Consider the following 12,956-nt stretch of genomic DNA (forward strand, 5'->3'; position numbering starts at 1 on the left):
TCAAAATGTTCTACGTTATTGAAATGTCCTTTTTTGTGTTTATCAAGTACAAAAAATTACTATCTTATCATCTACAAATAAAGACAACTTTTCTTGATTACCATACCAATTATATCATTGAATTTCTGAGTCCCTTATTTTAATTGCCAATGGTTCTAAATATAAAGCTAATAATAAAGGGGAAAGAGAACACCACTGCCTGGCACTTCTGTTCAAACTCAACTTACCAGTGGTGAACCCTGTCATCTTAATCCTTGCCTCAAATCCTCATATAGCCTCCTAATTAACCATATTATTATATCAGAGAATACAAATGCTCCCATTGCCCTTAACATAAAGTCCAATATTACTCTGTCAAATGCTTTCTCTTCATCAAGACCCACCAACAGCAGTCATATTTTCTTACATTCCACTCCCTCTGGATTATCTTTGTTTCATTAATGCTGTCAAATGTTTGCCTCCCTTCCACAAAACCACATTGTTCCATTTCTATCCATTTTAATAATACCTTTGCCCTTCTCTTAGCTAGTATAGATGTAAATGCATTATAATCAATGTTTAAAATTCAAATGGGTCTATATTAACCTGGATCTAATATGTATTTTCCCTCTGTGGGTAATATATCCACCAAAGCTTTCTTCCAAGATGCTGGTGGCTTCCCTGCTGTTCAAATACTATTAAACAAAATTTTCAGATCTGTATCACTTTCTTCGCTTCTAACATCCAAGTGTTCACAGGAATATCATCTGTTTATGTACACTTCCATGCAGATTGATTGCACATAATTGATTGCACATCATCATTTTTATGCCATCTCCTCCTGTCTTGACTATTAATTGTTGAGCCTTATCTTCCTCTACCCTTGCTATAATTAAATCTTCCATAAATATTTCCATTTGTGCTTTTTCTTGGGGTCCACAGTCTTCTGTTTTATACAAACTTTCAAAAATTCAGAAGTATCTCTAATACCGCTGTAGGAACTCTAGCTATTTTTTCTTGTCATAGGCTCCTTAAGTTTTGTAACAATCCTTCCTACTATCTTTTTCTTCTATGTCATTATGTTAAACATTTTTGTGCTATGAAGTTTTTATTAAAAATAGTTGTTTAACAATAATTTTCTAAACTTATGCATATTATCAAATGTTCCCTTATTTTCACTTTAGCACTTTGCTGTTGCTCCTCTTCTTGTTCTGTGATATTCCCCTTATTCTGCAATACTTTAGCTTTTGTCAGCCTCTCTAAACAACTCCTATTACTTCTTAGCCATATCTCTTTCTCTTTTACTTCTGCCATATTTTATACTCCGGTTTCATTTTATCCCACTCACTGGTTATTCCCTCTCAAATTTATATCTTCTCTAATAACACTCAAATAATTTCCACTACCCATTCATTAAAATCCTGCATTTTAAGAGGTAAGTAAGACAGTGTCAGTGTCATTTTTTCATTACTCTGTATTTGTATCTTAGTTTTTATCATTATTGTCTTTCTTTCATCTTCTATCACTGTTCTAATATTTCTAGCAATCAAATGTATTACCTGCTCATTCCTTTGTTCCTGATATTATGCTGAATAGCAATCCTGAATCCATTCTGTGTCACATGCACATGTTCTATTCAAATCTGTATCCTGTAACATTGCTATTTGCACCGTAAGCTTCTTAATATAATTCAATACTCTTTTTTTTTTTGTCAATGCCGCTAAGGTCATTTATCTTTCAAGATAATATGGATAGAGCAGCCACTGCGATAGAAATCTATTGCTTCTACCTGTTATACATTGCAACTCTTTTCTATGTGTATTTCCAACTTTTGACTTACATGCATTCGCTGTTTGCCAGGTTGATCTTTTATACAGTTGTTTATTCTCATCTCCATTTGAACCTATGTCACATTTGTCAAGACTTCCTGCTTTAATGAAAGCCCTCAAAAAGAAAAAAACTAAATGCATTTTCTGACCCCCCCCCCATTAACTTAGAATGAACATAAAAAAATGTACCTTTTCAACAAATGAAATTTAACCCACTAGCTAGGAGAAATTGTCACAAATCAATGGCTGCATCCACAGGCACTACCTAATCTAAAATTAGGGTTATCCATGCTAAAGGTCATGTTAGAACTTGTGTTCCCAATTACATTGTTTGCTGTCTGTACTTTTCTTATTTGTATTCCCATCTCAGATGTGAAAAGCAGCTTGCATACTTTCAGAAAACATTATCTTTTAGCCCTAAGATAAAAGTGCACTGGCTGCCTTTAATTAAAAATAAATTATGCAATGTTCCATTAAATGCTTTAAAGTATTTAAAGCATGGGAGGTTACTATTTCTTATTCACTTCCCCCAGACTTTATTTTTCACTGAACTGTTTGCTACTATAGTTTTCCATTTTGCATTTCTCTCAACAAAGAGCTCTCTGAGCTCTCAAGATTAATTGCAGCTACTCTGGTATAGTATATGGGTCTATGTTGAGTAACATTTCCATCAAATGGCTAAACATCTAACCCTAACCATCGAACTTTCATTCAGTGAATGTTCATTTGTTCACCAGGGAAAGTAACTAGTTAGCCAAGACTTCCCCATCTCACAAAACGCAGCATTTCAAACCTACCCAGGTTGGGGGGCTTTGTCCCCCATACACCCCCTACCAACTTTGAGACTACACTACAGTGGGGAAAAGGGCAGATGTAGAAGTGTTGCACAACTAGTTACTTTCCTGTTCACTGAAATGAACATTCAGTGGTTAGGGTTTGATGTTTAGCTGTTTGATGTAAATGTTATTTGATGGTTAAACATAGACGCATATTTATATATATATATATAATTCTAAATCTACACCATTTCAGACCAAATATTCTTATACTAAAATTAATTATTCAGGAAGTGTTTATTTTAAGAAAGAGTGAGGTGTAGTTTCCTATATATTTTTGCTTGCAGTCCTGAAACTGCTATTAGAAGGTGAATGTGTTTTAAGAGAGCATGGTTTGGTTGTGATGCAGTTCTTTTAAGTGCCTGTACAAATCAATTGAATCTTCTTCATGTTGTTGCTTATAAAGACTCTAGCTCATATATTAAATTTTTGAACCCATTAAAGATGACTGATTTTCCTTTCCAGCTATAACAATAATACAGTTAGAAGAGTAATGGCATATTGATTACAGTGACATAGGAACTGCATTAATGTAGCCACACACATTAGACTACAGTGCAGAATGGGAAGTGTAATTCATGTACCAGAAGGAGGAAAATGAAACACCAGTTAAGTGCTCTGCGTAAAATAATGATGTGGAAAGAGTATTAGATATTTTGGTTTACTATATGTAAAGAACGGTGGTTTCAGGCTTATGGATGAAGATGGTGCATTTTGTAATGAAGAGCAGTATCAAGTGAGACTCTGAAGAGCAAGACCCAGTTAGAATGATGATTTACCCATTAATAAGAGCCTTGAGAAAGCTGCTTGCTGCATTTCAGTACCAAATGTTTGACAAGTAAGAAACGAGTAGACTAGATTTTGAAAATAAACAACCACACGAAAGTAGAGTAAAATATCTAAAAACAAAAGCCAGTGAAATATACAGCCATGACCATCTTGAAGTGGAGATATACCTATGGAGGATGACAATAAATGGAGGAAGACAATAAAGACATTTCCTTTGAGACAGACTGAGAACCAGAAAAACACAACTCTGATAGTACATTCTGATATGGTGTTGTCAAAAGGAAGTGAGCATAGCAAATCCATAAATATTAACTAAGTTAGTATTTTAGAAGACAGAGACAGAAATAGATGAGAAAAGGTTAGCGAGCTGTATGAAGGACATGTACACTACTGCATGATGATCAATCTCTCTTCAGGGAGACAAAAGATGCTTCAGGTAATAGCAGCTGTTTGGATTCTGACTCCTTGTCACAGGGGATACTTAAATAGGTCTTCAGATTAAGGAAACTGACCAGCTGCTACTGGTGAGTTAAAGTGAATAGCTACAGTAGCCATATGATATTTTTTTTTATATTCATATGCTCACTTGCTGTGAACTAAGCTATCCAGGATAGAACTTCTTCAGCTGAATTAACATATACATTATACAGGGCTTTTATTACTCGCAATAAGATAAGATTATTTCTGTATACAGTTTGGCCCCTTAAATAATGATGAGAGGATAGCTCTCAGAATGTCCTCTTTCAGAGTTTGTATTATGTATTTAAGTTAGGATGGACAAGCCCTATTGAAATGAATAATATAGTCAGTTACAATCTGACACTTTCCATTTTATGTGTGGAAAACTTATACGAATAAATGCTTTGTCAACACAAGTAATGTACTACGAGTGGTATTCAGAAACACCTAGCACAGTGTGCTACATAAAATATCATGGTGAGTGGCGACCTGCAGGGAGGGTGTGGTAAATCAGTGACACAGATAGTTCAACCATTCTACTTGGAAAACAGCAAGGGACACATCACATGCAAATGACTGCAAAATGGCATGCAAATCCAAGAAAGTATGGAAATGAAAGCCATCATGTATTCAAATAATCACATCAAACAAAGCAGAGTGGTTCAGAGTTGTATAAAATTAGCCTGAGAAGTTGCAGTGATCATCATTTCACTTGACCAGAATTTTTCAGTGAATAAGCATACCTGTTGTGATGAATTGCTAATAGTAGCATCTGAAGTAGCCAAGAAGCATGTACTGGTGTCCATGGTGTTATATGAAATTGTATGGCATTGTCCAGCTTGTCACAGATGGGTCTATCATCAGCTAACATACTATCACTTCCATGACCAGGACATAGTTGACTGCAGCTAAGTAGACAGAGACTGCCTTTCTCAGTGGTCACTAATTTCTGTGTAGCATCAGCCACCCTTGCTATGTGAAATGTCCAGCATCTGAGAGTGGACAAGTTAGGAGTTTTTCAGGCATCTGCCTCACATATCTTAACACCATGTTCTTGAGATGACTTTGTAGCATGTGGAGGAACATATTTGGTTCACACAAACAGGAGAAGAAATAAAGTAGTTTGGGGAAGTCAGGGGTTGGATCTTCTAGGGATGGGGTAGGAAATTCAGGAGAGGAATGCTGCCTGGCTGCTTTTGGTGGCCCTACCTCCCTGAATGGGAATACATACCATCCAAATGGGAGATGTAGAACTTCAGAAGCATGTATGGGACCCACCCATGGACCCTTTTGTGTTAAGGTAGTACAGTGGCAGTGTCTATGTTCATCGTAGATAGCCATGTAATGGTGATGCAGTCTGTGCAACACCTGGAGGTATGAGTGTGCAAAACTGCATGATCTGGAGCAGCTGGTCATGTGTTCTACCCACAAAGGAGCCAGAGGAGTACAGGACATGCTCTCTGAGAAGTGGTGAGGGGGTTCCTGAAATGGTGTAGAACTGCTGTGTATGCCTGGCATGTGGTCATGGAACATGCTTCTGGCTTCTGGCAGTGTTACAATGACCATTAGCCAATATCCTGTGGTAGGTTTCAATAGTTGCCAAATGGTTAACCACTTCCCTCAGCTGGTCTGTCTGCTCCAAGTCCCTATATGACATATAATTGTGCAAGCATTGCAGGCTATCACTCATCTCCTCATGTATGCCATGTAGCACAATGACTACTATCTCTGGTATAACATATGTGATAGTTGTCTTAGCCTGGATCACTGACCTGCATGTCTGCTGACTGATGCTCATGGTGACACCCAGCTGAGGGAATATGCAGAAGGAATGCTAGCAATAGTCACCTGCTTTGTGTTGTGTGCACATACCTCAATACCTGACCCAGAGACTCCCCAGACTCTGGAATAGATTGCCCATACATTGGCCCTCTTCAAAAGGAACCTTGACGATTGGATGGGAAAAAGAAAATTCACCCTGGGAATCACGTCAGTTGCCCTGCTAGACAGGGGTCCAGGGAAGTAAATAGTGTGGGAAGAATTAGCCAGGGAATTGTTATGGCTAGGCTTGTATAGGCCCTAGGGCTGATAGCCTAGTACCAACCTATGAACCAGTACCACTCTCTGATACTGTCTGAGTAAGTAAGACATGTGCACCTTGGGATGGGGTCACCCTTCACTAAACATGGGGGAAACCAGAGGTGCATCTTAGCCTGCACATCAGCACTTGTGTGTGGTATGGCTTCCATCACTGTTTTGTGTGCTAAGCGTGCCCCCTGTGTCATTAGACCATGCCATGTTCAGGATGCCCTCATCATCAGCCACTGGTGATTCACTGACATCAGACATGTCCTTTGCTGGACCCTCCACCATTGACATCTATGAAAGCAGACAGAAAATACGCCTGTGGCAATGCAGCAGCATAGGTTTCAATCCCACCACCATGTGCTACAGGCATTACTATGTGCTACTTGAGTACAAAGTCTAAGAGCACATATATACCTTATGGATATCACTTTGGTACCCATGATGTAGATGGAGAGCAGATATGTGGATGTGTCATATCAGTGCAGCACTGACATTAGTCAAGCAGAGACCTAAGCATATGGGACATGTGTTGCTTAGTGCATCCCCAACAGATACCCATGGCATTCTCTTCAGACCAGACCTCACATCCAGGCCATCTCCTGGTATGAGTGTTCGCTTGCTTTCCCCTAACAGGGAGAGCAGTAACTCCTTGGTGTCTGTAAAGGTTCACTGCATAAATGGTCTGCCCCTTGTGACCATCCTATCCTTTCAATTTTCTGTATATGCAGGATCTTGTTGGCTACCCCATGACACATCTGTTATTGCATGCTATTATAGCCATACAGAGCAGTGATGTCCCACACCATTTTTTACACACCTTCTCACAAAAAGCCTTGCATGCAGTGCCATTCTCCAACATGTGCTTGACATTAGTTCAAAACACCTATAGGTGCACCTCGCCTGTAGTGATCTTTTTGAAACACTGATGATTCTTTAGTCCCATGACATTGCCACTAAACATGAGGATACAGCAGTAGATCATTGCATGTATGCAGAGATGTCCCCTGTCCTTTGTTAATGTCCACAGCCTATACTGCTGCTATGCCAACTCCATGATGAACAGTTGACACAGTGTAGCTGCAGTGCTCATATCACCAATGTATGTCATGTATTAACACTTTGCTTACCATACCAGCTGTTACCTGTGGAACGTTGGCTTCATAGCATGTCTTATAGCCTGTGTGCTACTGGCATGCTGCTGCAAACCATGCACATCTGAGGCCATCCCGATCCTTATCTGTTACCCTGGCCTGTAACCTCACCATCCAAAGTACATTCAGTCCTGTCCTATGCACCACACCCTCTTGATGTCCTGCACCCTCTATAATACAACCTCTTTCTGTCTGTCCAGTGATTCCTGTCATTATGGCCACCCACAGCAGATCTGCAGATAGCCCTGCCGTGTACTTTGTACTTTGTCATTGTTCCCTTATGTCCTGTACTCAGTCATGCACGCTTTTGGAGTAAATAACCCCTGCAAGACATGTCTCTGTTGTCTGCCTGAACTCTTGCATGCCCACTGCAGTTCTGTAAGCCATTATCAGATATCCTTTGTGCCATCAGTTTGCCTATAAATCCATAATAGTGTGTGTACTCCACTAATGGAAATCCATCCATTATTCACAGTAATGCAATCTTCAACAAAGTGATGACTGAGTTATATATCATGCCATAACAGGCCCAGTAGCGCCATTGGTATGCAAATGAGGGTATTTAGTGCAAAATTTTCTGAACTGCTCTCAATACAAGAAGCAGTATCAGCCCTGGTCCACACTGCAGTTCTTGTGCTTAACTGTGAACATGCTGGTAGTTCCATGTACTGGGCTGCCATGCACAATCACTCTGACAGCTGTCTGAACTACTATCATGTCATGTCACTTTGTATGTGGCTGTATCACTACTAGTTGAAACTGTGATAATACGTATGGTGATCACATTTCTGCAAAGTGACATCATGTTACTATGTGTAGTACTGCCCAGAGATATCTCTCTGTTATGTGTAGTGGCTGTGCTACTGCCCAGTAGTGTCCTGCACATTTGAAGCCTGGTCACATTACTGGACATAGCCATTGTACTACTGTCAGTGTGCATCATGCTGACATGCTACCCATCATTGCACATCATGTGGTGTCCAGTACATGTGGCAATGAGCACTGACCTTCCATTTTCCTTCTGTCATCCTTATAAAGTGCACATTGCCTCTTCAGGCACTCATTTTGGCATAGATTCAGCATGGTGCAGCAGAGAATGAAGGATTATCTTACACCTGCTGCACAGGCACTATCATGAGCCCCTCCTGGGCACATATATTGTCTTCCACAAAGCTGATGCTTGACAGTAGCCTGCCTGAGATCTGTGTAGTGCCACTGGCATCACTCTGCATAACAATGCCATCACAAATCTAGTGACCTATGGGGAAGCCACCCAGACCTTCTTTACAATAGGAATAAGAGGCAGTGAGGGAGAGACACCTTCTTTTTGTAAGTAATAGCACTTTCATTTGGAACTTTCCTTTATGCCTTGCATCTAACTACTGTATTGCTTTCTGCTTTTCAGTTGCCCAGGAGATCAAAGCTAATAGGGTGGTCTGAGAGAAGATACAGTCCAGACTATGATAGGATAAATGCAGGGTATTGCTGGAAATTCTGTAATACTTAATCAAGCATTCCATGCATGCTTATGCACTGTTTTTGCTTCTCTTGTTTTTGTTTTCTATTTTTTCTTAAATGTTAGGATTTCACTTTATTTTTTTTTGTATTTCTCCATTTATTTTACATTTTTACAAGATCAGTCATGATACAGGCAGTGATGAGGCAGTAGTGACTGTGCTTTGCACATGCCACTGCATTGACTGTTGTGTCTTCAGTGGTCCCCAGGCTCATCTCCTTGCCTGATGACTTGGAGGGATCCCTGGTGGCTGCAACAGTCACCTTTCAGGACAGGGGATAAAGAGAGTGGCATGGAGAACCCCACCTGGGGAGTGGAGTGGCTTCTGTGGGCAAAAGTGAACAGGTGAATGGATGTCTATACTGGCACCCTGGAGCCTCTCCTCATGTGACTAGTGGTATACTCTCTCTGGCTGTTTCAAACTGTTGGGCCACTAGATGCAGTGCCTCCCTCTGGCGTTAGCAATGGAGATGATATTAGAGTGGGTTCATCTCTGAGTTGGACTGACAGACCATCCTACACTTCCTTCACCGCCATCACTGTTTCACTGCTTGTGTGTCCCTCCTCATTCGCTGTTTGTTATCCACAGCTCCCTATCATCAGCTGTCCACCCTTTGTCAGCCTGTGTCACCCTTGTGTACCACCATCTCCCTTCTCAGTCTGTCTGTCTTACCTGTTTGTTGGAGTGCCCCTACCACTTTCCCTTATACCTCTCACATCTCCCTACTACCACCCCCCTCAAAAAAATCCCATCTTCCCTATTTCCCACATTCCAACCCTTCTGTATCTTCCCCTGTTTGCTATTTCCCATGTTTGCCTTTTCCATCTCTCCTTTTTCCAATATATATGGGGTCACTGAATTTCATTGGCATACCACAATATTGACGAAAAGAATGTCAACCACAAATAGTCAACAACAGAAACATCAATAGTCACCTGCACATGTTTGAATAAAATCCTTGCTGCACGCAACCAAAACAAAAAAAACAAAACAAAATAACACCCCCCGCACCCCCACATCACCTACTCATTTTATTAACTCCAAGATTTCTTACTCCCCAGGGAACGGGAATATTCCCACACCTGGGGATTATCAATCTATAACACATGTCAGCCATCTGCATATGTTGACCTTTGTGGTCACTCAATCAGCCATTGACATTAAGGTGTTTCGATGTAATACAGACACACACATGTGTGTGTGGTGTGTTTGTGTGTGTGTGTGTGTGTGTGTGTGTATGTGTGTGTGTGTGTGTGTGTGTGTGTGTGTGTGTGTGTGTGTGTGTGTGTGTGTGTGTGTGTGTATATATATATATATATATATATATATATATATATATATATATATATATATATATATATATATATATATATATATATATATATATATATATAAATAAAGATATATATATGTAGATAGATATAAAAACATACTGATCTGACATGCCACTGACATGTGGTGCCCTTGCATTGGGCTACAGACAGTATGCAGATAACAGAGATGTGATCATTCATTCCACATGTGAGTGGGCATTGTGTTGGATACATGACCACCATGTCCCTCTTCCTCTGGATCATGTGACAGCCATAACGTGGTCTCTGTTATAGCTTGATTCTTGCAAGTAGTGCAACTGCAAATCATTTCCCCCTTCAGCCTGACCTCTGACATGGTTGCAATATATATGTTCTTATGTTTGTATAACCAGCACTGGATATCATTGCACTATGTAATGTGTGATATTTATTGCTGAATAGCTGCATTATACATTTTTCTGATTTTTTTCAGAAAAACAATGAAGGTAGGAACTTGAGATGTCTGATCAGATATTTAAACATCTTACAAAAATGCTTTCTTTTTGCTAATGCACTCGCTTTGGGCACCCATATACACTGATGTCGCATATTGTTGTCATTGTTTTGAATCACCTGGTATAACCAGAGCAGGCCCTAATATGGTTTCCCAGGATATATTTATTTCCATAGTCCTCACATTCTCGATGTAATACCCAGGATAAACAATGAGTTTAGCTTGTTAGACCAATACTTTTGTTCACATGATCCATACACAAAGTATAATTTATTTAGGACAAATTAAGCTATCCCTTTTCAGTGGAGACCCGGAAAATAATGGCATAATATCATGTGGTGTTTTCCTGTGAAGGAAGATCCTCAAAGATAGATTGTTTATTTATGTAAATTTTTAGATAATATTTTTTTCAGTAGTATCTTTGTCCCCTCCCCCAATCCCTTCAGAGAGAGAAAACTGACAAGAAGCTAACTTTTAAGTGCGTTTTGTAGTCTGCTTTTTAGACTTCCTGTTAGAGAATTTGTTTTGAAATCAACTTTGTTCACCTGTTATGAACTGTTTAGGGGGGTTTGTTTTGTTAACCATGTTTTGGTGTTTCAATCTGTGCAGCTGGTATTGCTTGCTCCTGCTCCATGTTTATCATAAGCATGGACTGATGTATGCTATTATACTAAATGTAGGGTAACACATCACTCTTGAAAGACGTGATCAGCTCTGCCTCTGAACTGTATCTGTGGAATCTCTTGGGGGAGTTATCATACTTGTAATTCAACATCTGCAGTTTTCAGTAGGATATTTTGTCAGCCCCATTTGCTAGTTAGTTATTAATACAGTACTTCAGATGTCAATGTGCAGTTATGAATAATTATATACTGCATAGGTATTACATTTAATCTGTGATACAGTTTTCAGTCTTCTTCAAACTCGTCATTTTATAAAGCACTTAGACACACTGTATATGAAAGGTATAATATGATGCTGTTCAAGTCCATATTGAGAATGATAGTAACAACAATAATAATAATAATAATAATAATAAATTATAACAATAAAATTCCACGAATAAAGCATGGGCACTCTGGACACATAATGCATTTGTTGACCTGACTGCGTTTCTTATATTCCAGATTGATCCAAGCAAGCATTTTGAATTTATTGCCGCATTTTCCTATGATGCATTTGAGGAGAGAGAGCGTCTTGTGGGTGAAGTTATTACTGGTCCAAATCAGACGATTATTGTGGGCACAATTCTTCTTTACAAACAGGTTGGTTCCATGCTATTTCTGGTTCAGATATGCTTCTACTATGCAGACAACTAGCAATCAAACAATTGCATGAAAATATACTCAAGTAGTAAATACTCATACAAAAGTACACTGTAATAAACTTAAATATAAGATCAGACACTGTTTCTGTTTGAAAAAAAGACAACAAAATCCTGCCTAAGAATTATTTTTAATCTTTAAGTCAAAAATATTGGAAGAGATGGCAGAGATTACTAGTGATGTGGTGCACGAAAAGACAGGAGTCAAACCAGAAGAGCATCACACATATGTCATGTGATGCCCCTGCACTGGCCCAGTAATCAAGGCCTCAATCCTCACCACTAGCACCAGTGAGAGACGTGCACATTGGGAGGATGACAAGAACACACACAGTAAAGTACAATTTCCCTTAAGAGCACACAGAGATCACAGTCAGTCTGGGGCTGGTTTCTCCCTCTTTCTTCACATCCCCAATAAGACTCCTCATTGGCACAGCTATAGGGTTAAGATTTCAGCTGAGTGGTCAAGCCAAAACCTCCACCAGCTTCTCTGTTCAACCAGTGCTTCATGTCCCTGCCCAAGTCACTGATGCACACGTTTTGAGATTTGATTTATATACAAACACACACTCCTGGGAAAGGCTGGCACAGGTTTACTAGCTATGTCCCCTTCTGCCCAAACTAAAAGGTAGTTATCACTGCCACCAACCAGCTCTTTATCAGCTACTATGAGGCCCTTACAAAGGGTGACCAGTTCTACTGTGTAATGTTACTATTATCCAAATGGTAAGTGTGACCAAGACTTTCAAGGTTATTGGCGTGGCCCATACAGCGTCACCAAATGCATATGCAAGTACTCTTAAGACCTTAAATATCTCTAAACAAACCAGCCACAATTAAAAGGTTTAAATATATTTAATAATAAATAATAAAAGAACAAGACAATACTCAATAACTCAGCACAGTGACTACAGAGTTCAGGATCGCAGGAATTATTTTAAAATGACATTGCAGGACAGTCTCAAATAAATACAGAAAACATATAAACTAATCCTCACTATATTCCTTTCTATATCTAAAAGGAATCACTTTTACCTAGTTTTTCTATATCTAAAAGGAATCACTTTTCCCTAGTTACTTACTATTAGCAAGACACAGGCAGAAGTGCTTATGAGTGGGATGTTTCTAGGTCCAAAGACAAATACAAAATGTACAGACTTTCTGAGAGAGCTCTTAAA

At 39.3% G+C, this 12,956-nt stretch overlaps 1 protein-coding gene across 1 annotated transcript in view; it reads left to right on the forward strand.

Annotated features, from left to right (window-relative positions):
- Positions 1 to 12,956, forward strand: part of LOC122805607 (ependymin-like) — a 102,172-nt gene that overhangs the window by 41,055 nt on the left and 48,161 nt on the right. The window contains exon 3 of the mRNA XM_044075848.1: positions 11,582 to 11,719. Within this exon, the coding sequence (XP_043931783.1) occupies positions 11,582 to 11,719 (138 nt within the window). The remainder of the gene's footprint in view (positions 1 to 11,581; positions 11,720 to 12,956) is intronic.

Source organism: Protopterus annectens, chromosome 6.part1 (genome assembly GCF_019279795.1).
Source record: "Protopterus annectens isolate FY-2018-M chromosome 6.part1, PAN1.0, whole genome shotgun sequence".
Lineage (NCBI taxonomy): Eukaryota > Metazoa > Chordata > Ceratodontiformes > Protopteridae > Protopterus > Protopterus annectens.